This window comes from Mauremys mutica, chromosome 7 (genome assembly GCF_020497125.1).
Source record: "Mauremys mutica isolate MM-2020 ecotype Southern chromosome 7, ASM2049712v1, whole genome shotgun sequence".
Taxonomy (NCBI): domain Eukaryota; kingdom Metazoa; phylum Chordata; order Testudines; family Geoemydidae; genus Mauremys; species Mauremys mutica.
Window position 1 is genome coordinate 1085630 of NC_059078.1, and position 27734 is coordinate 1113363.

General features: G+C 46.0%; 1 protein-coding gene across 5 annotated transcripts in view; it reads right to left on the reverse strand.

Moving 5' to 3' along the window:
* Positions 1-27734, reverse strand: part of IHO1 (interactor of HORMAD1 1) — a 75454-nt gene that overhangs the window by 24284 nt on the left and 23436 nt on the right. For all 5 annotated transcript variants that reach the window (XM_045025175.1, XM_045025174.1, XM_045025171.1 and 2 more), the window contains exons 3-5: positions 20635-20809; positions 8690-8847; positions 5748-5796 (exon numbers count right to left, since the gene is read on the reverse strand). In XM_045025175.1, coding sequence (XP_044881110.1) covers positions 5748-5796; positions 8690-8847; positions 20635-20809 — 382 coding nt within the window. The remainder of the gene's footprint in view (positions 1-5747; positions 5797-8689; positions 8848-20634; positions 20810-27734) is intronic.

Sequence of the window (27734 nt, forward strand, 5' to 3'; positions counted from 1 at the left end):
CATTAACTGTTAAGCAGCCTATAGTGTAGTGCTTACCAGGCCTGGCTGCTACACGGATTCAGCTGTACCGCCCCGCTTGTCCGATCTCCTGTGCAAGACCGCAGCCAATGAAAGCGTATTCCGAAATCTCAAACTTGTCCTGAGAGCTCGTGAGACTAGGTGCCCTGTATGGTCTTGTTCACAGAAACTGAGTAGACTGTGTTCAGTGTTCGCAAACATGTATCTTTTCAAGGAAATCACTTCCTTTTTCCCATCACACAGCTGCGGCTCTTTCACGAACTGCCCCGGCATCCCCCTCACAGAGGCTGGCGCAGATTAGGCGGCGAAAGAAAAAGACTAGGGACGACATGTTCTCGGAACTGATGGCTTGCTCCAGAGCCGAGGCGGCCGAGCAGAGACAGTGGAGGGAGACCCTATGTCAGCACCAGCGCTCACACAGCGAACGGGAGGACAGGTGGCGGCAGGAAGACCAGCAGGCGACTCAAACGCTGCTTGGGCTAATGAGGGAGCAAACGGACACGCTCCGGCGCCTTGTAGATGTTCTGCAGGACCGCAGGCAGGAGCAGAGAGCCCCCCTGAACTGTATCTGCAACCGCCTTCCCCCGCCACAAAGTCCTGTCCCCCCCTCACCAAAAATCACAAGAAGGAGGGGCGCTAGGGGCCGTGAAAACTGTCACTCCACCCCAGCAGAGCACTCATGTACCAAACAGCTCTCATTCCCTAAAGTATGAGAAGTGCTTCCCTTCCTGGATCACCCAGTCCAAAATCCAAGTTTCATCCCCCCACTGTGTAGTTGAGTATTAAGAGTAGTTTGTTGTTATTCACTGTTTCCGTTACGTTTTCCTTGTCAGAAGACTTTGTGTGAAGGGGGGGAGGGGTTTTTTAATTGCATAGGACAGCCTCCATTACCAGGGTACAGACTTGGGGGCAGGATCAACAGCAGGACACACACAGACTGCAGTCACTAGGCACTAGGGTCATTCTGGGAGGTGAATGCTGCCCCGGGTCAGTCTGTGAGGTGTATGCTGTCCCAGGGTTCTAGCGCCTGATATCCACAAATGGCAAGGCAGGCTGCCCTTACCATGCCCTTCCACCCTAGCCACGAGCCTCTCCGATGCCCTGAGCCCCAGCAAGAGCCCTCATCCACGGACACATACTCACCCTTCCCACACACCCCTCACCCCTTCCTACGCCCCAACCCCCAGCCCAGAGCCTGCATCCAAACTCTGTCCCAAAGACGGCACCTCTCACCCCTTCCTGCAAACCCACCCCTTCCTGCACACCCACCTGCAACCGTCCTCCCCCCAGAGACCGCTGTAGGAGCAGGAGCCTGTCATTCCTCTAGTGTAGAAGCGGTCTGTACATCAGTGCACACCGTACCCACCACAGTCCGCGTCCATGTTTCAACCCTTGAACAGGAATTCATAATTAAAGAAAACTTTATTAATAATCAGTGTTCCATTAAAGTTATTTTAAAACGTGTGTTGGAAGGGGGGAAACCTGGAGAACGGGGTATGTAACCGCAGATCGAAGTCAACAGTCAGTGAAACAGGCTCAGGTTCAGCTTCTCTGTAAATCAACTGGAGAGTCATAGGTTACCCTGCTCTCCGAGGAACCTATCTTTCAAAGCCTCCCGGATGCACAGCGCTTCCCGCTGGGATCTTCTATCGGCACGGCTGTCTGGCTGAGCGTAATCAGCAGCCAGGCGATTGGCCTCAACCTCCCATCCCGCCATAAAGGTCTCCCCCTTGCTCTCACAGAGATTGTGGAGCACACAGCAAGCAGCAATAACAACGGGGATATTTTTTTCGCTGAGGTCCGAGCGAGTCAGTAAGCTCCTCCATCTCCCCTTGAGACGTCCGAAAGCACACTCCACCACCATTCTGCACTTGCTCAGCCGGTAGTTGAAGAGTTCCTTCTCACTGTCCAAGGCGCCTGTATAGGGCTTCATGAGCCAGGGCATTAGCGGGTAGGCTGGGTCCCCGAGGATCACTGTAGCCATCTGCACATCCCCAACCGTTATTTTGTGGTCCGGGAAGAAACTACCTGCCTGGAGGCGTTTAAACAGACCAGAGTTCCTGAACACACGCGCGTCATGAACCTTGCCCGGCCACCCGACGTAGATGTTGGTAAAACGTCCCCTATGGTCCACCAGTGCTTGCAGCACCATAGAAAAGTAGCCCTTTCGGTTAATGTACTCGCTGGCCTGGTGGGCCGGTCCCAGGATAGGGATGTGAGTGCCATCTATAGCCCCACCGCAGTTTGGGAATCCCATCGCGCCGAAGCCATCTATGACGACTTGGACATTTCCCAGGGTCACTACCTTTGAGAACAGTTGCTCAACGATTGCGTGGGCTACTTGAATCACAGCAAGCCCTACGGTAGATTTGCCCACGCCAAAGTGGTTCGCTACTGACCGGTAGCTGTCTGGCGTTGCAAGTTTCCAGAGGGCTATGGCCACTCGCTTCTGCACAGTCAGGGCTGCTCGCATCCGGGTGTCCTGGCGCTTCAGGGCAGGGGACAGCAAGTCACAGAGTTCAAGGAAAGTGCCCTTACGCATCCTGAAGTTTCGCAGCCACTGTGATTCATCCCAGACCTGCAGCACTATGCGGTCCCACCAGTCCGTGCTTGTTTCCCGGCCCCAGAATCGCCGTTCCACACCGTGAACTTGACCCGTTGCCACCATGATCTCCACTGCGCGGCGTACCTTGCTTTGTGAGAGGTCTGCGCCACTCTGTGACTTCCTGTCCTCACCGGGCTGCCAGAGCCTCCTCGCCCGATTTCTCAGCAGCTGACTGTGGAAGAGGTGGACGATAAGGTGCGAGGAGTTGACAACGGCCATAAGTGCAGCGATGATCGCAGCGGGCTCCATGCTCGCAGTGCTGTGGCGTCCGAGCTGTAACCGACCAGAGAAGGGCGCGAACAGATTTCCCGCCAGTGCTTTCAAGGAGAGAGGGCGTGATTGACGGTTCAATGATGACAGTTACCCAAAACCACCCTCGACACATTTTTTCCCCCAGCAGGCATTGGGGGCTCTACCCAGCATTCCACTGGGCAGCGGGGACTGCGGGAACTGTGGGATAGCTTCCCACAGTGCACCGCTTCCAAAGTCGACGCTGGCCCCGTTACTGTGGACTCAGACAGTCGAATTAGTGTATTTAGTGTGGATACACAAATTCGACTTCATAAGGTCGATTCCACAAATTCGAATTAAGTAGATTCGAAATAGTCTTGTAGTGTAGACGTACCCTTAGTGATAGTCTCTTATACCAAAAATCATAAATATTCCAGGTTATTCCCAGTCCCAAGAGACCAGTCACTCACTCAGGCCAAGTTGCATTCTAGATCTCACACCACAGACAACACTGCCAGCCAATTCTATAGTAAGCTAATTATAGAAAAGGAAAGGAGAGCTATTGAGAGGTTAAAGTAGGTAAAATATATGTACAGGTGAGTCACGGTGTACAATTCCAAATGGTGGCAGGGATATAAAACTTCCAATTTCCCAAAAGTCTTTTCAGAATACCCAGATTGTCTCTTAGGATCTCTGCTTTGTATCTGGTACCCTTCCCTGTAAGAGCCTAAACAGTCTAGAGATGCAGGATCTTTCCCTGAATCCACAACTTATAGCTTCTTCTCACAGAAAACAAGCTGACAGGGTCACCACCCATGTGGCCTCTTTCTTTGGTTGGTGGAGAGACAGGAGTGCATTTAGAGTCTTTGAGCTCTGATACTCATATACAATGACCACTAGCCTTGAAATGTGCACAAATTAGTGCTAAAGTTCTTCCTTTGCATTACACACAGCTTCTTTCTCATTTGATGGGTTATTTCATTACCAGGGTATATACAATATAAACATTATAACAGGATACATATAAATTAAAACAATGCATGTAATATCCAATAGTTTTTATGAAGTTTAAACACCAAATACATTCTTATACAATTAACAATCATTTTAATCTATACTGATATACAAGTGAATTGGCCTGGTGCTTTGGCATGAGCTGGCACCTATTTACATAAATGTTAATAATATGTATGTAAGCAGAGTCAGGATGAGCTCTACCCTGACATCTGGTGGTGAATTGTGGCGAGTTGTGGAAAAGAACTTCAGGGGCTGATCTTGTTTGCATAGGCACACCCACCCCACCTAGCATGAGCCCACAGCTGCCCAAATGGTCACTTTGGCTGCTGTGGGATCCCCAGTTTCTCTGTTATTGGGGCAGGAAGAATAAAGTGTTGTTACCCTGATTATGTAAATCAAGGCCAGTGGAACTGTTTTATGACAGAGGGACTCACCATCAACCAAGTACACTCGCTAGACAAGGGACATGGGTTCCAAAACCCTGTGAATAGAGAGAGGCTGGGTACAGGTATTTGTACCTGATGGTGTGGGCCCCTTTTGAGGGCTTAAAACACCAGTTGCGCCTCCTCCTCTCTCCACTGTTGAATAGTAGAGCTAATTTTAATTCCATTAAGAGTCTAGTTACAGGCTGCTGTGCTGAACTCAGTTTGGGCTAATGGTGCACCAGCACTGGGCTCTCCTACTACAAGCAGAAATCACTAAAGAGCTAAAATTACTAAGAGCTGAAATCACTGAGTGCTGTGTTAACTAGTTGGGGAGCCTGAAGATCTATTGCTAAGCAGCTGGCAAAGCGGAGCGGCTCGTGGTGAACATAAAGTGCCCCTTAACACCCTGTGTGCTCCTTCTCCCCCCTCCCATTTCCACCCAAGTTTGGGGGGGGGGGTGTAAAACTCTGCAAATAAACTTTTGAACTCTGGGGCTGCACTGACCAGAGACAGAGACTTTTAGGGTGTTGGACTTTTGGGGTGATCTTTTGGGTTGTTGGGCTTAAGATCCTGAGGGGAAAAGGATACTGCCAAACTTACTTGGGGGTGGGTCTTTTGCTCATGGTTTGTGTTATAAATCCTGTTTGTGGTGTTTCCCCAACATAATGCCACATTGTTTCCCTCCTTTATTAAAATGATTTTGCTACACTAAAACTCTGTGCTTGCAAGAGAAAAAGTATTGCCTCTTAAATGTGCCTGGGGTGTGGTATGTAATTATCCCAGGTCACTGGGTTGGGGCTCGAGCCGGTTTTGCACTGCGTTATTAAAACGGAACCCCTAAATACTGAACCCGGCCTTTGTTGCTGCCAACTCAAATGGGCAGAAGGGTTACATGTAAATAGGAAAAAGGGGAACTAAGAGAACAACCTCTGGAAAGTGGGGCACCGCAAAATGTATGGGGTGTGGCAGTACAGCTAGATAAAAGGAGGTTGGAACCCCATGCATATGCACAAGGTGTTAGGAGTAGTCAGAACAACAAGCAGTTTCCTGGTAGGGAGAGGGTGGAAAGACTCCAAGAGAAGACCTCAGCAGGAACTACCATTCTATCATGACCACCCGTTGAGAGACCCATCAGACTCTGTAATGGCTCTGGGTATGTGAGTATGAATATGGCATTGGGCTCTCTCAGGTTGCGTAGATGGGTATGTGCATTTAACTTATTATACAAACAAGATTTTTTACTTGTAATTGTGTTTGTGGTCACTGTATTCATTCTTTGTGTGCTCTTAAGAGTCTCCCAATCTAAGAGAATGGTAAAGAGTAACTCACCCTATTGATCTGAAACCTGTAGTGTCACAGGAGTTGAGCTCACACCCTATGGACACAGTTTAATGCAGAACCACAATTCAATTTTAGATAAAGGCTACAACTTGGCATTTGGATTTACTTACCCCCTGAATGCTTTCTTTGACACTGGAAATAAAGGTGCTTAAAACTTCACTAAAATGGAAACACAGAGACCATAAAATAGGTATGCAAACAATACTGAAACAATTAGAAATGAGAAAGCTTAGGGGGATCATGAGGCATGAAACATTGCAAGACATAATGCAGAATAAGAGACTTTGTCCTTCACCCCTTAAAATCATCTTACTTTCATTAGAAAAACCTCAGTGGCCTTACCTCTGACAAAGATTTTTTAAAAATCCTCCCACTCTTGCTTTAGCACTAGTACAACTCCAAAGATGCTAGCAATGGTGGGAACTGTGGACTGGCTATTAGCATTTTTACCAACATTCTGTCAGCTCAGAATAGGACTACTCAAGATGATGGTGAAATGCCTGCAGATGGTCTACACTAGAGCAGCAACAGTGCTGAAGCAATTGTAGGAAAATTTCAGAAAATCTTCAGTGTAGACAAGGCCAGTGTCAGGAAGAACTGTAACCAGGGGCGGCTCTAGGAATTTGGCCGCCCCAAGCACGGCGGCATGCTGCAGGGGGCGCGCTGCTGGTCGCCGGTCCCGTGGCTCCGGGGGACCTCTTGCAGATATGCCTGCGGAGGGTCCGCTAGTCCCGCGGCTCCGGTGGAGCATCCGCAGGCATGCCTGCGCGAGGTCCACCCGAGCCGCGGGACCAGCAGACCCTCCGCAGTCATGCCCTCCCGGCAAAATGCCGCCCCAAGCGCGCGCTTGGCGCGCTGGGGTCTGGAGCCAGCCCTGACTGTAACAGAGGGTAACAAAGGCCTTTCATCTGAACGACTGAATATGTTTTCTGTAAATTAATCTACCTCTTTGATGTGTGCTAACCAATCAGAATTCATATGCTTTTCATGATTAACCTATCAAGGGCAAAATGCAAAGACTGATGCTAAGCAAAGAGCTACCTTGTCTCCCTTTCTGAGGATTCAGATCACTTTGGATTGATCATCTATGGACTCAAACTGCAGCATCCAAAAGGGCAGGGGAGGCAGAGTCTAATAACTTATGGGTAGGTAGGTGCACTGAAATAGTTCTATTGCTAGGGAAAAGAGGAGGGTCATTGCAATAGTCAAACTGGTGGGGATACAACTTGATACATTATCATATTTAACTTTACAATGATGATGATTATTTACTATAAAAATTGTCTAATTCTTGGAGTGAGCTTTTCCCTTGCAATATATACAACTCTACATCCCTTGCTGAAGTTCCACTGGGGATATTACCCCTTCCCCTCCCTCTGCCTCTCTCTCTCCCTGCACTTAGAGGTTCAGCAAGTAGCTCACTCAGGTACTAGGTTGATAAAACCTAAAATAGATTAGACAGAATCTTTACAGGCCTTCCTTTTGTTTGCCTAGTTATTTCGCTTTCTAACAAAAGTGATCTAGAAATATGATGAAAACATTGTTCCAAAATTGGTTCCCTTTGATAGCAAACTTCTCCTACTCCAGTGAGAGGTAGAAGATCTGATCGCATACAATACACTCCAGGGGGATAGTTACACTGATTGAAGGAAGGCTGGACTTCAGGACACATTTTAGTACCATGGGCATCCTAGAATGACTTGAAAACCATGAATTGACAATGTTACCGTGCCCTTGATTTTGCCAAGTTCCTGAGTTTAAATAAGGCTGCAAGTCTATTGTGGGATCACTTCACTTTACAAATTACAACACTTCTTTAAAAACACTTGGACAGATACTGTACCTACCAGAACATATTCTCTCCTCTGAGAGGGACAATTATACTTACCTGTAATTCAACTCACTGACTGACTATAGCCGAGAAGGAACTGACTAGAAGGTTCTGGCGGCTGAGGTAGTGGCAGCAAGTACTGTGCAACTGGGCAATAAAGGGAAGGCTTATGCATTATCCACTGTCTCAGAGGATCAAAAAACTTTGAGCCAGGGGTGGCTTGTGCTGGCGCTGTGACCCAAGAGTAATAACACTGTGCAGATGGCATCTTTTAAAAAATATCTTCTTTGGAACTTATGGAAAACCAAAACTGATTCACAGAATATACAAAACAGAATTCAGAACTTTGCCTAAACATTTAAAATTCAATATTTGCACATCCCTTTATTCACACATATACAATTCTTACTCTCACTTAATAGGAACTAGAATTTCAAATTTTATATTATCAGAGACCTTTAAAAATATCTCAGGAGAAAGTCAGTGACATACAAACCTGAATTGATTAAAGGCTTTCCACAAAACGTAGTTCACCTAGGACTCATTTTTCATATTTTCTCATTTTTTTTAATGAAATACACAGAGCTAGGAATTATTTCTCAGCCTTTGGAGAACTTGTCATTCTTTGTACTGAAGACTGAAGCCCTTACTTTTCTCAACAAAACCTGATAGGATTAGCATGTACCTGAGCATCTTTAGTATATGATAAAGGGCTTATTAGGAAATGAAGGTGGTCTCAGCAGAAAATACAGCTCTAATCATCTTGCATACAAAATAAAAATGGAATAGGTGTAAATTTTCAAATATGTAATTATAATCCTATTCAGTTCCACACAAATGTCCCTAGCAATCTCCTTCTTTATTCTATATGTAAATGCTGATGCATTGAGCTGTTTGATCACTCACAACACAACCCTTTGAATGTAGAGAAATATGGGTTTTCATGGGGAATCTGCATGGAATAAAATCTGCTGAAAGATGAAGGTAAATTCAGGAAAAATCTTTACACTTCCTTATGGTTTATTGATAGAAGTGTTATATAAATCTACATTGTAAGTATAACACTCTCCAGCCTGTGATGTCTTCCAATCAGAGAACATCTACAAACACGAATGACACCTTTCCTGCAGGAATGTGCAGCTTGATCATATTACTGGTTGTTTTTGCTATGAGAATGCCAGCTGCCTTCATAATCACAGTTTGTAATGGATTCTTGCATACCTGTCATGTTTGTCCTTTATTTTTTTCTTATTCACTTCAAACTGCTCCAAGACATTCTTGAGCTTTCCAACACCAAAATTAAATGAACCCTTTTCCTTTTCATCGCCACCAAACAACTGAGGTTTTGTCTGGTACTTTGTAAAAATACTGGGCTCGCTCTGTTGTGTCAAAAAGGAAAAAATGACAATATTTAAGGAACAAAAATATTCAGAACATTAATTAGAGAAAACATACATGCATCAAATTCTCTGCAGACCGTGGGGCACCACAGTGACTGGGTGTGGCAGGCTGGATTGGACAGACAGATTACGAATCTAATGAGATTCTTGGTTCACATGCAGTAGCTACATCAACTTCCTGCAGAAGGGAATGAAGGCTGGCTGTATTCCCATCAGACAAAAGCAGGTGAAACTTTACTTAGATTGTACTTTATAAAAAGAAAGCTTCCCTTATTTTGCTCTGTGCAGTGCGCTGTATTGGTTGCTGTTGCCAAACACACCAAATATGTCCAAGGAAAAAACATATGCTGCTCTGCTGGACAGTACAGGCTTGAAATGATGAAAGCACAGCAAGTTCAGGGGAGGAAAAGCAGTGAAAGAATTCAAGTTCCCACAGTGAGATATCTGTAAATTATTTAACTTAAATAGCTGATGCTGAGCTTCCTACTAAATGACAACATTTTGCTGGCATGTAAACATCACCCCAATATTCTAGCATTATACACTGGAAGTCAGTTTTTAATATGCTTCAATATGGGTTTGAGGACAAGATTTTTAATGTTTAATATTTAAGGAGCAAAAACCTCCTTCTCATCCTACAAACTTTCCAAACACTATGCTGAGCAAAATGGAATCAACTTCCCCTTAAATTTTAATTTAATCTGAATGCAAATCACATCAAATTGCCCTCTTTCATCTTGAAGAGAGAATTTCCTTTTCCATGTTGGATGAAAAGCTACTGCAGTCAATGGAGGGAGACTTTAGCAAACTGCAGGGGGGTCAGAAAGAGGCTAGAACTGAATTATTGCCTTAGACCACAAACTGGCACAATGACTCTTCGCTTATCTCTAATGACAAGTGTCTTTATTTTGATCCTCAAGTATGTACTAACAGTATAAGTGCTATTTGAGTATGAATAATATGATTGCACATGATAATCTGTTATAAAAGCATGTGAGAAATACCTAGAACATACAGGCTCACTCTCTCTGAAAATCAATGACATGACTGCTATAATATAATGAACAGCAATGGGTAAATAAATGTTCAGTCTGTGGAAGTAAATCAGAACAACACTGGACATTTAATTTGTCATGAATCCATCTCTCTTCCATGAAGCCTAATGAACAGAAACACATAAGAACATAAGAACATAAGAAAGGCCGTACCGGGTCAGACCAAAGGTCCATCTAGCCCAGTATCTGTCTACCGACAGTGGCCAATGCCAGGTGCCCCTGAGGGAGTGAACCTAACAGGCAATGATCAAGTGATCTCTCTCCTGCCATCCATCTCCATCCTCTGACGAACAGAGGCTAGGGACACCATTCTTACCCATCCTGGCTAATAGCCATTTATGGACTTAGCCACCATGAATTTATCCAGTCCCCTTTTAAACATTGTTATAGTCCTAGCCTTCACAACCTCCTCAGGTAAGGAGTTCCACAAGTTGACTGTGCGCTGCGTGAAGAAGAACTTCCTTTTATTTGTTTTAAACCTGCTGCCTATTAATTTCATTTGGTGACCCCTAGTTCTTGTATTATGGGAATAAGTAAATAACTTTTCCTTATCCACTTTCTCAACATCACTCATGATTTTATATACCTCTATCATGTCTCCCCTTAGTCTTCTCTTTTCCAAACTGAAGAGTCCTAGCCTCTTTAATCTTTCCTCATATGGGACCCTCTCTAAACCCCTAATCATTTTAGTTGCTCTTTTCTGAACCTTTTCTAGTGCTAGAATATCTTTTTTGAGGTGAGGAGACCACATCTGTACACAGTATTCGAGATGTGGGCATACCATGGATTTATATAAGGGCAATAATATATTCTCAGTCTTATTCTCTATCCCCTTTTTAATGATTCCTAACATCCTGTTTGCTTTTTTGACCGCCTCTGCACACTGCGTGGACATCTTCAGAGAACTATCCACGATAACTCCAAGATCTTTTTCCTGACTCGTTGTAGCTAAATTAGCCCCCATCATGTTGTATGTATCATGTTGTCCACAGAACATGATACATGTTATCCACAGAAGGAATAACTGATATTTTAGCTTAAATGTCTGGTATAAATGCATTCATGCTTGGAATAATTTTACATTATTTTAGTAATTGAAACGAAAAAATCAAATAAAATACCTACCCCATTAACAGAGAATCTAACATAAATTACATGTTCTTAGCTGATCAGTCATATGCTTTTGTGACAGTGTGTATAAACCCCTCACAGGACACAGGGGCGGTTCTATGTTTTTTGCCGCTCCAAGCACAGCAGTCACGCGGATTCGGCGGCGTTTCTGAGGGTGATCTGCCAGTCCCGTGCCTTCTGCGTATCCGCCGCCAAAGCCACGGGAGCGGCAGACCTCCCACAGGCGTGCCGCTGAAGGCTGCCTAACTGCTGCCCTCACAGTGACCACCAGGCCGCCCACCGCGGCTTGCTGCCCCAGGCATGCGCTTGCTGCACTGGTGCCTGGAGCTGCCCCTAACTGGACAAGAGGGGGTTAAGGATCAACTCTGGCCTCAGGAGGCCTCGCCCCGCTGCTTGTGCTGAGCATGCTAAGGTTGGAAGCAGGCTTAAAAGGCAGCCAGACAGGGCTGGCAGTCAAGGGAAAAGAATGTTCTCTGGGAGCTCCAGTGGAGATGTGGCCAGATCCCACGCCAAGCCAGGGAACAGGGAAGCTACGGCATCAGAGATTGGGACCAGGTAGGGTGACCAGATGAGAGGGAGAAAATATTGGGACACATGGGGCGGGGGAGGGTCTGCCGGGGGAGAAGAAGAAGAAGGGGAAAAAAAGGCGACTGCTGCTGGTGGACCAGTGAGGGGAAAAAAAAAAAAGCTGAGCGCTGCTGGCGGAGCAGCAATAAATCATAGATTATTAGGGTTGGAAGGGACCTCAAGAGAGCATCTAGTCCAACCCCCTGCTCAAAGCAGGACCAATCCCCAAATGGCCCCCTCAAGGATTGAACTCACAACCCTGTGTTTAGCAGGCCAATGCTCAAACCACTGAGCTATCCCTCCTCCCAAATAAATAAGTAAATAAATAGATAGATAGATAAAAAAGGCGAGTGCTGCCAGTGGAACGAAATATCAGCACAAATTGTGTCCTGACCAAAGATCAGTCGGGATGCGGGACAAACACCTAAATATCAGGACGTCTGGTCACCCTAGGAGCAGGGCAGGAAGTCCGGAAGGAAGTGCTCCCCAGGGACGGACGGTGGCTGGCTGGGATGCAGAGGAAGGTAGAAAGTGACCCAGAGAAGTAGACTGGAGGCTGACACAAGGCACCTCGGGGTGAGCGAAGATGAACCAGTCTTTCAGGGCCCTGGGTCAGAACCCAGTGGAGTGGGAGAGCCCTAGTTTCGCTACCCCACCAAGAACTGCACCTATTTGGTGAAGCTGCTGCCCATGACCTGGACCCACCAGGCAGGGTTGCCACTGGGAACTGTACTCGTTAGGTGGAGCTGCCCCAGAGAGCGACACCCACAAGGAGAGATTGTCGCCAGAGGCGAACTATTGGGTGTAAATACAACCTTGGGCTCCAACCACTAGGCAGAAGATGCTGCCTGCTGTCCACAGATTCTTTCAGCTAGTAATAAAAAAAAATCTTCCTACTACATCAAAAAGCATTTCTGTTTCACCAGCAACTAACATTTTCTTGCGTGCTGTATACCTTATTACTTTATTACACCTCTAACTCGATATAACGCTGTCCTCGGGAGCCAAAAAATCTTACCGCGTTATAGGTGAAACTGCGTTATATCAAACTTGCTTTGATCCACCAGAGTGCGCAGCCCCGCCCCACAGGAGCACTGCTTTACCGCGTTATAGCCAAATTTGTGTTATATCAGGTCGTGTTATATCGATCTTGAGGTGTATTTGTGTTGTGGTAGTGCCTGATCAAGCTTGGAGCCCCACTGTGCTAGACACAATGGTTACTTACCTTTTGTAACTGTTGTTCTTCAAGCTGTGTTGCACATGTCCATTCCACACTTGGTATGTCCACACCCCATGCACAGTCACCAGAAAATTTCCCCTCAGAGGTACCTGTCAGGAGAGCTTGAGAACCCTCTGCTGCTGGCCACACCAGTATAAATGGCTCACCTCCCTTAACTCCCAGCATTGCACCCCAGAACTATCCCATCTTACACTGCTCAAGGCTCCCTTGGGCAGTGCAAGTTCATTAAGTAGTTCGCCACTCAATGTGGAATGGACATATACTAGCCTTTATAATCTGAGCTGAGATTGCCCAAGCACTTCAACCAAAACCACACTATTTTAGGTAAAATATAAAACAGATTTATTAACTACAGAAAGATGGATTTTAAGTGATTATAAGTAGCAGGCATAGAAATTAGAGTTGGTTACTTAAGAAACAAAAAAAAATGTGCAGTCTAAATTCTCACTTAAACTAAACAAGATTTGAATCAAGCAGCGTCTCAACCTAACGAATGGTACAAGCAGCTTAGAGTTCCTCTATACACAGACTGTACCACCTTCCATTCTGGGACCAATCTTCCCCAGTTCAAAGTCTTTCTTCCAGACATTCTTCCAGGTGTTGAGATGGTGGGGGAGGGAAGAGGACATGTGATGATATCACTACCCCTCTTTTATACTTTCTTCTGGCTGCTAGAAAGATCCTTGCTGTGACATGGGTTAGTCCACCTCCATGGTGTACATGCCTTCTCTAAGAAGCCTTGGGGATAGTGGATTTTTTTTTTGATGGGCCATCAATATACGTATGGCTACTCCTTGTTGCAACTGAAAGCTCGCTGTGGGTGTTCCCAACCTCACAACATATTTCAGTAACATATATAGCAATACTTCATAACTTCACAAACAATGGTAGTTCATGCAATCCAACAGGATATTAATGTGAAGCAGATCAAGACTTTTAAAATGATACCTCACAAGGTATATTTTGTACAAAACATATAATCTTTTGATAGTGGTGAACATGAGGGCTCCAGGTTGCTACTTTGAAGTACAGTGTGTCACACATCTCATTAGAAAAAAACAAAACAGTTATCCACACAAGGGTGGAAAGCTGATATTGCTGCCAGGTGAACCTTGCTGGAGGAAATTGCTAACCCTTGTTGTTTCAGGTGCAACAGATAGTTTAATATTCATTGGAGGGACAACTGCGTCAGCGAGACTCCAGTTCAACAGCCAGATAGAGAACCACCTCCATTTTGACAGGTAGGCAGCCCTGGTGGAGGGCTTTCTGCTACTTAGTAAGACCTGGCAAACTTGCTCCGAGCAAGCCTTCTCCCTGGGATTTAGCCATGGAGTTTGCAGGCTATTAAATGAAGGAATTGCAGGTTCAGGTGGAAAAGCAGACCATGGTTTTAGGAAATCAAATCTAGGTGCAAAAGGAGTGAAACTGGAGTTGCCACTGAGAGATCCAGAAAAGCGGAGAACCAGGGCTTGCAGGGCCACATTTATGCTAATAATATAACATGAGCATTATCCCACTTGATCTTTTGTAGCACTCTGTTTAGGAGTGGGATTGGGGAAAAAACATAATAAAGCTTTCTTGTCCAGGGTAGCAGGAAGGCGTCTGTGATAGAGCCTGGACTGTGGCCTTGCATGGCTGATGGCATTTTCTGTTGGACTTGTTTGGAAATAGGTCTATTTGGGGAGTCCCCCGCTGCTGGAAAATACATCTGGCTACATCTGGGCAGAGAGGCCACTCGTGGTGACTTGAAAATGATCTGCTAGCTTGTTCTGTACCCTTGGAAGGTAAGAGGCCTCAAGGTTGATCAAATGGGCTATGCAAAATTCCCACAGGTGAATTGCTTCCTGACAATGGCGGGATGAGTGAGCTCCTTCCTACCTGCTGAGGTAAAATATTGCTGCAGTGTTGTCTGTAAGAACAAGCAGGTTTCTCCCTCTGATATAAGGTAGGAAAGCCTGATAGGCCAGATTAATCACTCTGAGCTCTCAGATGTTGAAATGAAGAGTGAGATCCTTCAAGGACCACAGGCCCTGATTTTGGAGGGGCCCCCATTGAGCTCCTGACCCTAGAAATGATGTATCTGAGACCAGTGTCATTGAAGGCTGAGGGTGAAGGAAGGGAATACCCGCACAGAACAGTGAGGGGTCAGTCACCAACTCAATGAAATTAGAACCTGCAAAAAGCTACCGTGACCAGTGTCGAGATGATGGTGATGTGGCAAGTAAACCGAGGCCAGCCATGTCTGGAGGGCCTGAGGTGCAGCCTTGTGTTTTGTACTACATAAACATAAACAAGGCCATGTGCCCCAGGAGCTTCAGACAGCTTTGAGCTGTTGTGATAGACATCAAGATTCATCCTATCACGAGAGATTGAATAGATTGGAATCTTGACTCTGGAAGGAACACAGTCCCTATAAACTCTATCCTCTGTACAGGGTAAAGTGTAGACTTGTCTGTGCTGATCAACAGGCCTAGGTCTTTGAAGGTTGACTGGATGAGTCGAATGCTGGATATAACCTGAGCTTTGGACCAGCCCTTGACTAGCCAGTCGTGCAGGTAAGGGTTGACCTGTGCTCCTACTCTTATCAGGAACGCTGCTACCATAGCCACACATTCTGTGAACCCCTTGGGAGCTTCAGACTGGCCAAACTGGTAATGTGAGTGCTTCATATGAACCTTAGAAACTTTCTGTGACCGTAGTATATTGACACATGTAAATAGGCATCTCTTAAATCAAGGGCAGTGTACCAGTCTACAGAATCCAGTGAGGGATTGATGGATGCCAGGACAACCATGCAAAACTATCTTTTTGAGATAATTGTTGAGCTAACACAAGTCGAAAATAAGTCTGAGAGTGCCCCTTGTTTTTGGGATTAGGAAATAACAGGAATAGAAGCCCTTCCCTCTTAAACGCTGTAGAACCTCCTCTAGGGCTCCCATGAGAAGAAGAGATTGGACATCCTGAACCAGAAGCTCCTCATGAAGAGGGACAGGGAGGGATGATGTGAAGGAGGGGCAGAAATAAACTGGAGCATGTATCCTACTTCCACTCAATGGTCCCTGGCGGTAGGGACCAAGCACTGAGGAAATGGGTACGGTAGTTTGCAAACAGAGGACAAATGGGGTCTGGCATCCTGGAAACTAGTACGGGATCCTTGGTCATCCCATCAGGATGCCTGCTTAGCACCCCCTGGATGTCGGGGGCGGGGCAGGCTTTGATGTAGGGGCAGAAAGAGGAAGTGCTCTATGCTTATAACCCCTACTCTGCTTTCTCTGCTTGTCCTGTCAGATAGCTGGGCAGGAATACCAGAGGGTTGTTGAGGGCTGAAGTGCTTCCTGGAAGGGGCTGGGGTGTACAACCCAAGGAACCTTATGGTTGCCCTTGAGTCCTATAACCCGTGGAGTTTAGCATCAGTCTGCTCCAAAAAGAGCGTGGATCCCTCATACAGGGACCTCCCGTGGAGGCCCAGAGGACTGCAATGAGGAGCTCCTGCGCATGGCCACTGCCAAAACCATGGACCTGGCAGGTGAGTCAGCTGCATCTAGAGCAGTTTGCAGCAATGCCCTCGCCACCGATTTCCCCTCATCCACAACTGAGGAGAACTCCTGTCTAGCATCTTCTGGCAGCAGGTCTTTAAATTTTAGCATGGAATTCCATACCTTAAAGTCACACCTGCCCAAAAGTTCATGCTGGTTGGCAGTCTGGAGTTGCAAACACCCCCCCTCCCTCCCCAGTGGAATAAACTTTTCTACCAAAGAGGTCCGGAGTTTTTTGTTGTTGTGTATTTTGATTTTGTGGTTGCACTCTGACTATCTCGCTCTAATTGGCAGCAGATACTACCAGACACTGGGGGGTGGTGAGGATGGGAGAAAGGAATTCATAACCGTGAGAGGGCACACAAAATTTGCACTCAGCCTTTTAGAAGTGGGGGCAAGTGATGCAGGGGTCTGCCACAGTGCCTTAATGGGGTCCATAATGGCCTCATTGACAGGTGTAGTCAATCTGGAAGGACCTGCTGTGGCCAAAATATCAATCAGGCAGCGTGAGGATTGTTTTACTTCTTCTACCTGTATGTCCAGGCTTAAGGCAACCCTCTTTAACAATTCTTAGTGTGCCTTATAGTCATCCGAGGAAGACAAAATGCCCTCTGCTGAGACTGCCTCACCAGGGGACGAGGAAGAGGAGGCCAGCACTGGCTGGGGTTGCTCTTCCTCCATTTCTTGACCTGCAGGATCTTGCTGATTTAGCTTTTGATGTCTGGTACTGGAGTCGGGAATGGGTGCTGCCTGGTGGGTAGGTGCAATATTTCTCTCTGAGGCCACCAAGTAGGAATGCCTGGAATATGATATGGAAACTGAGGGAAAGCCGCACAGATTCCAAAAAGGCCATTGGACAGGCATAGGCCCCTAGTGACCTCCTGGCCAAGTACTCGATGGTACTCCTGGGGAGGGGTCTGTGATAGGGTAGTAGTGCCTTGAGGAGGGATAGTGAGGGTGGCTCTGATGGTGGGAGACACAGGACCCAGTCTCTGACTTGGAGGAAGACCACTCTCCTTCTGCTGACCACAAAGGTGCTGTTCCCAATGGTGCCAGTGACTAGTGCCAAGGTGGAGAAGCATGCAGAGTGGTGAGCGTCGCAGGTTTCCCCGTTAACGGTATTGAAGGGCAAGCTGTCAGAGGTACATGGGCTGGCACAGCTAGTTCCCCCACATCTGGCAGCACTTATAGTGCCGAATCTTGAACTGCCAGTGATACCGGCACCCATAGGGCTAGAAGATCTCAGGCGCTCCAAATGCGTCCAGCGTGGGCAATAATGATCTGGAAAAATGGGTAAACAGTGAGGTGGCAAAATTTGCAGATGATACAGTATCTCCATACAGAAGACAGAGTTTATAGGATGATACAAAACTTCTCAAGATAGTTAGGTCCAAAGCAGATTGCGAAGAGCTACAAAAGGATCTCTCAAAACTGGGTGACTGGGCAACAAAATGGCAGGTGAGTTTATAGGGGCTGTGTTCCTTTCAGAGTCAAGATTCCAATCTATTCAATCTCTCGTGACAGACATCAAGATTGATCCTATCACAACACTATCACAATGTTGATAAATGCAAAGTAATGCACATTGGAAAACATAATCCCAACTATACATATAAAATGATGGGGTCTAAATTAGTTGTTACCACTCAAGAGAGAGATCTTGGAGTCATTGTGGATAGTTCTCTGAAAACATCCACTCAATGTGCAGCGGCAGTCAAAAAAGTGAACAGAATGTTGGGACTCATTAAGAAAGGGATAGATAATAAGACAGAAAATATCTTATTGCCTCTATATAAATCCATGGTACGCTCATATCTTGAATACTGCGTGCAGATGTGGTTGCCCCATCTCAAAAAAGATATACTGGAATTGGAAAAAGTTCAGAAAAGGGCAACAAAAAAGTTTAGGGGTATGGAACTGCTTCCGTATGAGGAGTGATTAATCAGACTGGGACTTTTCATCTTTGACTAAGGGGGGATACAATAGAAGACTATAAAATCATGACTTGTGTGGAGAAAGTAAATAAGGGAGTATTATTTACTCCTTCTCATAACACAAGAACTAGGGGTTACCCAATGAAATTAATAGGCAGCGGGTTTAAAACAAACAAAAGGAAGTATTTCTTCACACAACACACAGTCAACCTGTGGAACTCTTTGCCAGAGGATGTTGTGAACGCCAAGACTATAACAGGGTTAAAAAAAGAACTGGATACATTCATGGAGAATTGGTCCATCAATGGCTATTAGTCAGGATGGGCAGGGATGGTGCCCCTAGCCCAGGAGTGGGCAAACTTTTTGGCCTGAGAGCCACATCTGGGTATGGAAATTGTATGGCAGGCCATGAATGGTCACAAAATTGGGGGTAGGGGTGCAGGAGGGCATGAGGGCTCCGGCTGGGAGTGCAGGCGCTGGAATGGGGCTGGGGATGAGGAGTTGGGGGTGCAGAAGGGTGCTCCAAGCTGGGTCCAAGGGGTTCGGAGGGCAGGAGGGGGATATCAGGGCTGGGGCAGGGGGTTGGGGCACAGGAGGGAGTCGGGGGCAGACTCCGGGTGACGCTTACCTCAAGCAGCTCCCAGAAATAGCAGCATGTCCATCCTATGGCTCCTATGTGGAGGCACAGCCAGGCAACTCCGTGCACTGCCCTGTGCACAGCTGTCACCCCTGCACCTCCCATTGGCTGCAGTTCCCACCCAATGGGAGCTGCAGGGGTGGCGCTTGGGGTGGAGGCAGCATGCAGAGCCCCCTGGCTGCCCCTGTGCATAGGAGCCGGAGTGGGGAAGTGCTGCTGCTTCCAGGAGCTTTGCGGAATGAGACAAGACTCCGACCCCACTCCCCTGCTAGAGCGCCGGAGTGGTGCAAGCCCCAGACCCCGCTTCCCGGTGGGAGCTTGAGGGCTAGATTAAAACATCTGGAGAGCTGGATGTGGCCCCTGGGCCGCAGTTTGCCCACCTCTGCCCTAAACTCTGTTTGCCAGAAGCTGGGAATGAGCGACAGGGAATAGATCACTTGATGATCACCTGTTCATTCCCCCGGGGCACCTGGCATGGGCCACTGTTGGCAGACAGGATACTGGGCTAGATGGCTCTTTGGTCAGACCCAGTCTGGCCATTCTTATATTCTTATGTACCTGCCTAGGTTCCACTGTCCACGGTGCCAGCTTCTGTGGTGCCAAAGCAAAGGAGTGCTTTGAATAAGACTGCACTCTGCCCTTAACCTCATGCCTAGCAGACTTAGATACTGGGGATCTTCCCCTCTCGGCAGTCAGTTTCTTAGGCACTCTGGATGGTGAGTGGTGTTGAGATTCAGGCACAGTAGGAGGCGCACTCCTTACTGATCCTGCAGCACTTGGTGCTGAGTCTCACCAACCTGGCTCAGATGGAGGTCACAAGGCCACCTCCATGAGTAGAAACTTTAGCCTGGCTTCATGATCTCTCTTTGTGTGAGACTTAAAGTCCCTGCAAGTTTGGCAATGCTTCCCTATATGAGCTTCCCCAAGGCACTTTAAGCAACTTGAGTGGGGGTCGCCCACGGGCATAGCCTTATTGCAGGAAATTCAGGGCTTGAAGCCCTGTGACCAAGACTTCCCTCGGCACTAGGAATCGACGGAAACCCTCAGGTGGGGTAACACCTAACTAACTATACTGAAACACTGATACCTGTAATAACACAGTTCCAGCATCTTCCAGTTGCCAGATGCTGGGACTGGACAACAGGAGATGGATCAATTGATAATTGCCCTGTTCTGTTCATTCTCTTTGAAGCATCTGGGATGGGCCACTGTTGGAAGACAGGATACTGTCTGACCCATATGGCCATTCTTATGTTCTTACTAAACTATTTACAATACAATACATGAGTACCCCGTCTATTGAGAGCACTTGAAAGGAAGACGAACAGTTGCAGTTCCCCCTCAGTTCCTCCTTACCACCCAGCGACTGTCATGGGTGGTAAGGAGGAACTGAGGGGGCTCGGGGTCAGCTGAGCCCTTTATACTGGTGCCACTGGTGCATGGCAGCAAAGGGTGTTCAAGCTGCCCTGACAGGTACCACTGAGGGGAAAATTTCCAGCGACTGTGTATGTTGACACCAAGAGTGGAATGCACATGTGCAATCACTTGAACAAGAAACTGAGCCCTACCCCAAAGAGCTTACAGTCTTTTGAATTAATTTTGAATTGTTAATACTTCCCCACAGGTAGTACAATGCTAGCTGAGAAATTCCAAGAGTCAGACTCACATCCTGAGAGTTCTGCTGGGAGCTTTTTTGTTGTCTTGACTGTGCACTGCATTCCAGGGGCACTGGTGCTGACTGTGAGTTCTCTGGACAGAACTGGGAACCAAAGAGGAACTGAGAGTCACTGAGGCTGGAATAATCACTAGGAGCACTGCTCCGACTGGATGATTTATTAGTCCTGAAATAATGTAGAGCAGAAAGGGAATGAACCTCAAGTAAAAATCATGACTAAGTAATGAAATAGCAAACTATTTTAGATAATACTGTAAGTCAGTTAACCTTCAGACTTTGTGTTACAGAAAGGAAGGAAGGATGGTTCTGTAGTTAGGGCACTTGCATGGGACTTGAGAGACCCAAGTACAATTTCCTGCCCTGCCACAGACTTCCTTTGTGACCCTGGGCAAGTCATTTAGCCTCTCTGTGCCTTGATTGTGTTTCATCTGTAAAATGGAATAACAGCAAAGAGTCCTGTGGCACCTTATAGACTAACAGATGTATTGGAGCATGAGCTTTCATGGGTGATTACCCACTTCGTTGGATGCATGTGACGAAGTGGGTATTCACCCACGAAAGCTCATGCTCCAATAAGTCTGTTAGTCTATAAGGTGCCACAGGACTCTTTGCTGCTCTTACAGATCCAGACTAACACGGCTACCCCTCTGATACATGGAAATAACAGTAATACTCTATCTCATAAGGAGTGTTGCAAGAATAAATACATAAAAAAACGGGAGGCAGAGTCTATGGTAATGATATCATACATAAATCGAGATTAGCATGCATAAGAACAACATCATACTGTATGGCTCTCCAACATTTTCATTCTGCAGTCCACTTCAGAAAATAGCCACTCAGGGTAACACCTGTTCTACCAACCATCCAATCCTGTATTGTTGGTTATTAAACACATCCTAATGGACTACCATCAGTCCGGGGCCTACAAACCAGTTTGAGAGTCACTCTCTTGTTTTCTGCTAAAAGCTGACACACATTAATTGTTTACATTTACCCTGAATGAAGGATGGCTCTTATGCCCACCAGCTTCACAGATACTTTACCCAACACCCAGCATAACAAAAGCATAATTCCATAGTCCCACACATTCTCCAGAAAACCTCATTCAGCCTCAAGTTCTGGACACTGATGCTATAAAGGTGCCACATAAGTACCTGGACAAATAGACTTTTCCACACCTCCCTTTCCTTGGTCTTGCAATGGGGACACCCTTTTCAGGGGAATCCCCGAGGCAACCACTGGTTAGGGAAACACTGTCAGTGAGGTTTCAAGGGAAGCACCTTGCCAGGGAGTGGGAAGGAGCTGCTAAGAACACAAGGCTGGCATGAAGGGACAGGGCCTCCACACAGATGGAATTGGCCTCTTGTTGTTCTCCTATGGGAATTACAGGGTTTGAAGGTGGTTCCTGAAGGCTGCTTCCATGGGGAGACAGACCCTGTTCTACATTTCTGATGGAAAAATTTAAGAAAAATATCCACAAGGAGAATCTTGAAATTTCCTTCTCCTTTTCTCACTCCTGTAGATTTTCCTGCAGGCAAGGCTAGATAGGTGGGGGACAAGTGGGCTATTTCAGACAGCATTAAATATTACATAGTTAGATCAGATGCAATCAGGGCCGAAACTCCACTATAGCTAGTCCCAAGCCTGATTGAAAGAGGAGGAGTGTTGGAAGCCGGCCGTAAAACTTTGCCAAAGAAACCCATAAAATGAGTTATTTATGCACCCTCTATGAAAACTAGGGCATTCTTCAGAAACAAAGTATAGCATCCTCATCTGAGTGCGACTGCATCTTTCTGGACAGATGCAGTCAAAGAAGAAAGTCCAGAAAATAGGAATATAGGGACATTAACTGGAGAAAGTGTAGAACTGGCTTAGATGTTGATGAAAAGGAAAATACAGATTGACTGCATCCAAGAATCCACATGGAAGGTAGCAAAGGCAAGAGACAAAGAGCAGGCTATAAGCTTGGTACTTAATACTGTTCATACTTGGTTCATAATACTGTGGTACTCTGAATAAGAGAAATTGAGTTGGTCTAGTTTTACACAAAGTGATGTGGGAATGTGTAGTGGTTGTGGATAAAGCAAGTGACAGGATAATTTTGGTGAAAATGGCCCCCTAACTATTATATGTGCATAAGAATCCCAAGTGGGATGTAATGAACAAGAAAAAGAGGATTTCTGGGGAGAAATGGACACCATTGTACAGAATGTGAGAAAGAAAGAATCATAATTGGAGCCAACCTTAATGGTCACATGAGGAAAGATGACAAATACTTCCGGATAAACCAAGCTGAGCTGAAGAACATCAGAAACTGAAGGGTCATACCAGTGGAAAGTTATGCAACTCAACATAGAATGCTGGTTCTTGACGGTGGATACATATTCTACATAGGAAGAAAACCATCCAAAGCAGTAGAGAAAACCTAGTGGTAAAAGCACAATGAAGTTAGCAAGGAGATTACAACAGAATTGTTGCAGAAAAACTCTTTAGAAGGATTAAGAGACGTTACAAATCAATGACAGAATCATACTGCAAGCAAAATTCAAGAATGTGCAACGAACCTGCTTGGTAAAAAATAAAAACAAAAAAAACCAGAGCCTTTTCCCCCAGTGAGATCTGGTGGTGGAATGAGAAAGTACGAGAGGGTGGGAAGGAAAAGACAAGGTGTTTTAAACTTCGGCACTCAACACTCCAACAGCAGTATTTTCAAGACTGTAAAAAGAGCCAAAAAGCTAGAGGTGGAAGCCACGAAGGCTAAAGCTACGGAAGGCTTTTATGCCTCTCTTAAAATGAAGGACAATAAAGAAATAGACAGACTGGCAAAGACCCATGATAAGAGAACTAATGACATTGATCTCACCAAAGTCACTAAAGATTAAAGTGGAAATACGTTAATCAATGAGATCCAGATTAAGGAAAGATGGAGAAATTATTTTGAAAGATTTATGAATGAAGGGAATCCAAGAGAACCATGCTGTAGGATAAAACCAAACCAGGGTCTGGTGGCACCTGTTCTAGAAGTTGCAGAAGCATTGGGCAATGTGAAAAATAAAAAACCTCTTGGCCTTGATGGCACACCAGCAGAAATATGAAAGTGCCTGGGGCATGTAGGCATGACTATATTGGCATAACTGTTTAATTTCACCATGAGGACTGAGAAGATGCCTGATACCTGGAAAAAGAATACATTAGTACCAATCTTTAAGAGAAAAGGAGGCATAGAAAAAGACTGTAGTAACTCCCGTGGCATTAAACTCATGAGCCACGTGATGAAGATATGAGAAAAAGTTATTGATAAGAGTAAGAGACTACGAAGAGAAGTAAAGGTCAGTGACAATCAGTTTGTATTTGTGACAGACAAGTCAATAATGGATGCAATCCATAATGGATGCAATAGCTTGTACACAAACATAAATAAAAGAAGAAAATCCTGCACGTAGTATTCATCAAAGTTGAGAAGGCTTATGACCACGTTCTGAGAGCAGTCATCTGGTTTTATATGGGAAGGAAAGTGATCGCTGAAGACTATGTCAGTCTTGTCCAGGACATATTTGAGGGTGTTGTTACCACAGTTAGAAGCCCATGCAGAGAAACTGAACAGTTTCTAGTAAGAGTCGGAACACGGCAAGGGTCAGCACTAAGCTCCTTTTTGTTCACATGCTCAATACACTTACAGAAAACATCCAGAGAGTGACACCCTGGTGCATGCTTTTTGCAGATGATGTAGTACTCATGGGGGATAGCAAAGAGGAAGTGAAAGAAGATTTAAAGAGATGAAGGTGTATACTTGAATGAAATGGCAAGAAAATCATCAGAAATAAAACTGTAGATTCCAATGATACCTTGCAGGAAGACAAAGAGACTAAGTCTGGGGGGCCATGCACTACCAAAGGTAGAGAAGTTCAGTTACCGAGGTTTGATAGGGCAGAATAGTGGTGAACTCGATGACTAAAATATAAGCAGAACAGGAAAGACATGGCCTAAATGGAGAGAAGTGAGTGGTGTGATCTGCAACAGGTATTCTCCTATCAACTTGAGAAGTGAGATCTACAAGAGAATTAGGCACGTCCTTTTGGATGGCTCCGAATGCTGGGCACCGAGGAAGAGACAGGAGCAGATTTTGAACACAATGGAAATAGAAATGTTAAGACTGATGCTTGGAGCTATAAGGATGGATGATGTTGGGAACAAATGAATTAGGGGAAGTGTTAAGGTGGCACCAATTATAGCAAAACTGATGGAATCTGATGGCTTGGGCATGTGAGAAGGAGATTGAAAGAATATATAGGAAACTGGGTGTCACAATTAGAAATGGAGGGCAAGAGAAGCTTTGGAAAATCCAAAACTAGATGGATGGATGTTACACAAAAGGATTTGATTAGTTGAGGAGTTTCTGAGGATTACTTGCTTCAGAACAGACTGGAATGGAGAAGGACTAGGTGACTAAGGCTAGAAGAAGAGTAGTAATTTCTTCAGCTTGACATTGTTCCTGTGCAAAATGACAGGCCTGTAATTGCCCAGGTCTTCCCATTTACCCTTTATAAATATTGGCACAGCGTTAGCTTTCTTTCAGTCATCTGGAACTTCCCCAGTGTTCCCCGACTTACTGAAAAACAACATTAACAGCCCCAAGAGACCCTCAGCCAGCTCTTTGAAAATTCTCAGATGCAAGTTATCTGGATCTGCTGATTTAAAAAAGTCTAACTTTTAGTAGCTGCTGTTTAACATCCTCCTGAAATACTAGTGGAATGGACACCATCTGCTCAAGAAACTCCCTGCTATAGCACGGGAACACATCTACACAGACACACCCCTAGAGCCCCAACCAGGGGTATTCTATCTGCTATCCAAGCTCCATAAACCTGGAAATCCTGGACATCCCATCATCTCAGGCATTGGCACGGTTACAGCAGGATTATCTGGCTATTGGACTCTCTCCTCAGATCCTACGCTATCTTCAAGACACTACCGACTTCCTGAGGAAACTACAATCCATTGGTGATCTTCCTGAAAACACCATCCTGGCCACTATGGATGTAGAAGCTCTTTACACCAATATTCCACACAAGGATGGACTACAAGCTGTCAGGAACAGTATCCCTGATGAGGCCACGGCACACCTGGTGGCTGAGCTTTGTGACTTTGTTCTCACCCACAACCATTTCAGATTTGGGGACAACTTATACCTTCAAGGCAGCAGCACTGCTATGGGTCCCCGCATGGCCCCACAGTATGCCAACATTTTTATTGCTGACTTAGAACAATGCTTCCTCAGCTCTCGTTCCCTAGCGCCCATCCTTTACTTGTGCTACACTGATGACATCTTCATCATCTGGACCCACAAGAAGGAGGCCCTTGAAGAATTCCACCTGGATTTCAACAATTTCCACCTCACCATCAACCTCAGCCTGGACCAGTCCACACAAGAGATCCACTTCCTGGACACTACCGTGCAAATAAGTGATGGTCACATAAACACCACCCTATACCAGAAACCAACTGACCGCTAGAGTTACCTACATGCCTCCAGCTTCCATCCGGACCACATCACATGATCCATTGTCTATAGCCAAGCCTTAAAATACAACCACATTTGCTCCAATCCCTCAGACAGAGACAAACACCTACAAGATCTTTATCAAGCATTCTTAAAACTACAATACCCACCTGGGGAAGTGAGGAAACAGACTGACAGAGTGAGATAGGTACCCAGAAGTCACCTACTACAGGACAGGCCCAACAAGGAAAATAACAGAACACCACTAGCCATCACGTACAGCCCCCAGCTAAAACCTCTCCAGCACATCATCAACAATCTACAAGACTTTGGGAGGCAAGCCAGTCCTCACTTTCAGACAGCCCCTTAACCTGAAGTAAATACTCTCCTGCAACTACACACCATACCACAGAAACACTAATCCAGGAACCAATCCCTGTAACAAACCCCGTTGCCTACTCTGTCCCCATATCTACTCTAGCAACCCAACCACATCAGCCACACCATCAGGGGCTCATTCACCTGCACATCTACTAATGTGATATATGCCATCATGTGCCAGCAATGCCCCTCTGCCATGTACATTGGCTAAACCAGACAGTCTCTACTGGGGGAGGGATAGTTCAGTGGTTTGAGCATTGGCCTGCTAAACCCAGGGTTGTGAGCTCAATCCTGGAGGGGGCCATTTAGGAATCTAGGGCAAAAATCTGTCTGGGGATTGGTCCTGCTTTGAGCAGGGGGTTGGACTAGATGACCTCGTGAGGTCCCTTCCCAGTGGCAGCTCTAGGTATTTTGCCGCCCCAAGCACGGCAGGCAGGCAGGCAGCCTTCGGCGGCTTGCCTGCGGGAGGTCCCCAGTCCCGCGGATTTGGTGGCAGCCTGCGGGAGGTCCACCGAAGCCGCAGGACCAGCGGACCCTCCGCGGGCATGCTGCCGAAGGCAACCTGCCTGCCGCCCTCGCGGCGACCGGCAGAGCGCCCCCCATGGCTTGCTGTCCCAAGCATGCGCTCGGCGTGCTGGTGCCTGGAGCCGCCCCTGTCCCTTCCAACCCTGATATTCTATGAAAAAGTATAAATGGACACAAATCAGACATCAGGAATGGTAACACAAAAGCCAGTAGGAGAACACTTCAACCTCCCTGGACATTCAATAACAGATTTAAAAGTAGCCACCCTGCAACAAAAAAACTTCAGAGAAACTGCAGAGCTACAATTCATTTGCAAACTTAATACCATTAATTTGGGCTTGAATAGGGACTGGGAGTGGCTGGCTCACTACAAAAGCAATTTTCCCTCTCTTGGTATTGACACCTCCTCATCAATTATTGGGAGTGGACCACATCCACCCTGACTGAATTGGCCTTATCAACACTGGTTCTCCACTTGTAAGGTAACTCCCTTCTCTTCATGTGCCAGTATATTTATGCCTGTATCTGTAATTTTCACTCCATGCATCTGAAGAAGTGGGTTTTTTATGCACAAAAGCTTATGCCCAAATAAATCTGTTAGTCTTTAAGGTGCCACTGGACTCCTCGTTTTTGTGGATACAGATTAACATGGCTACCCCTTCTGATAGTGGAATGGAAAGTT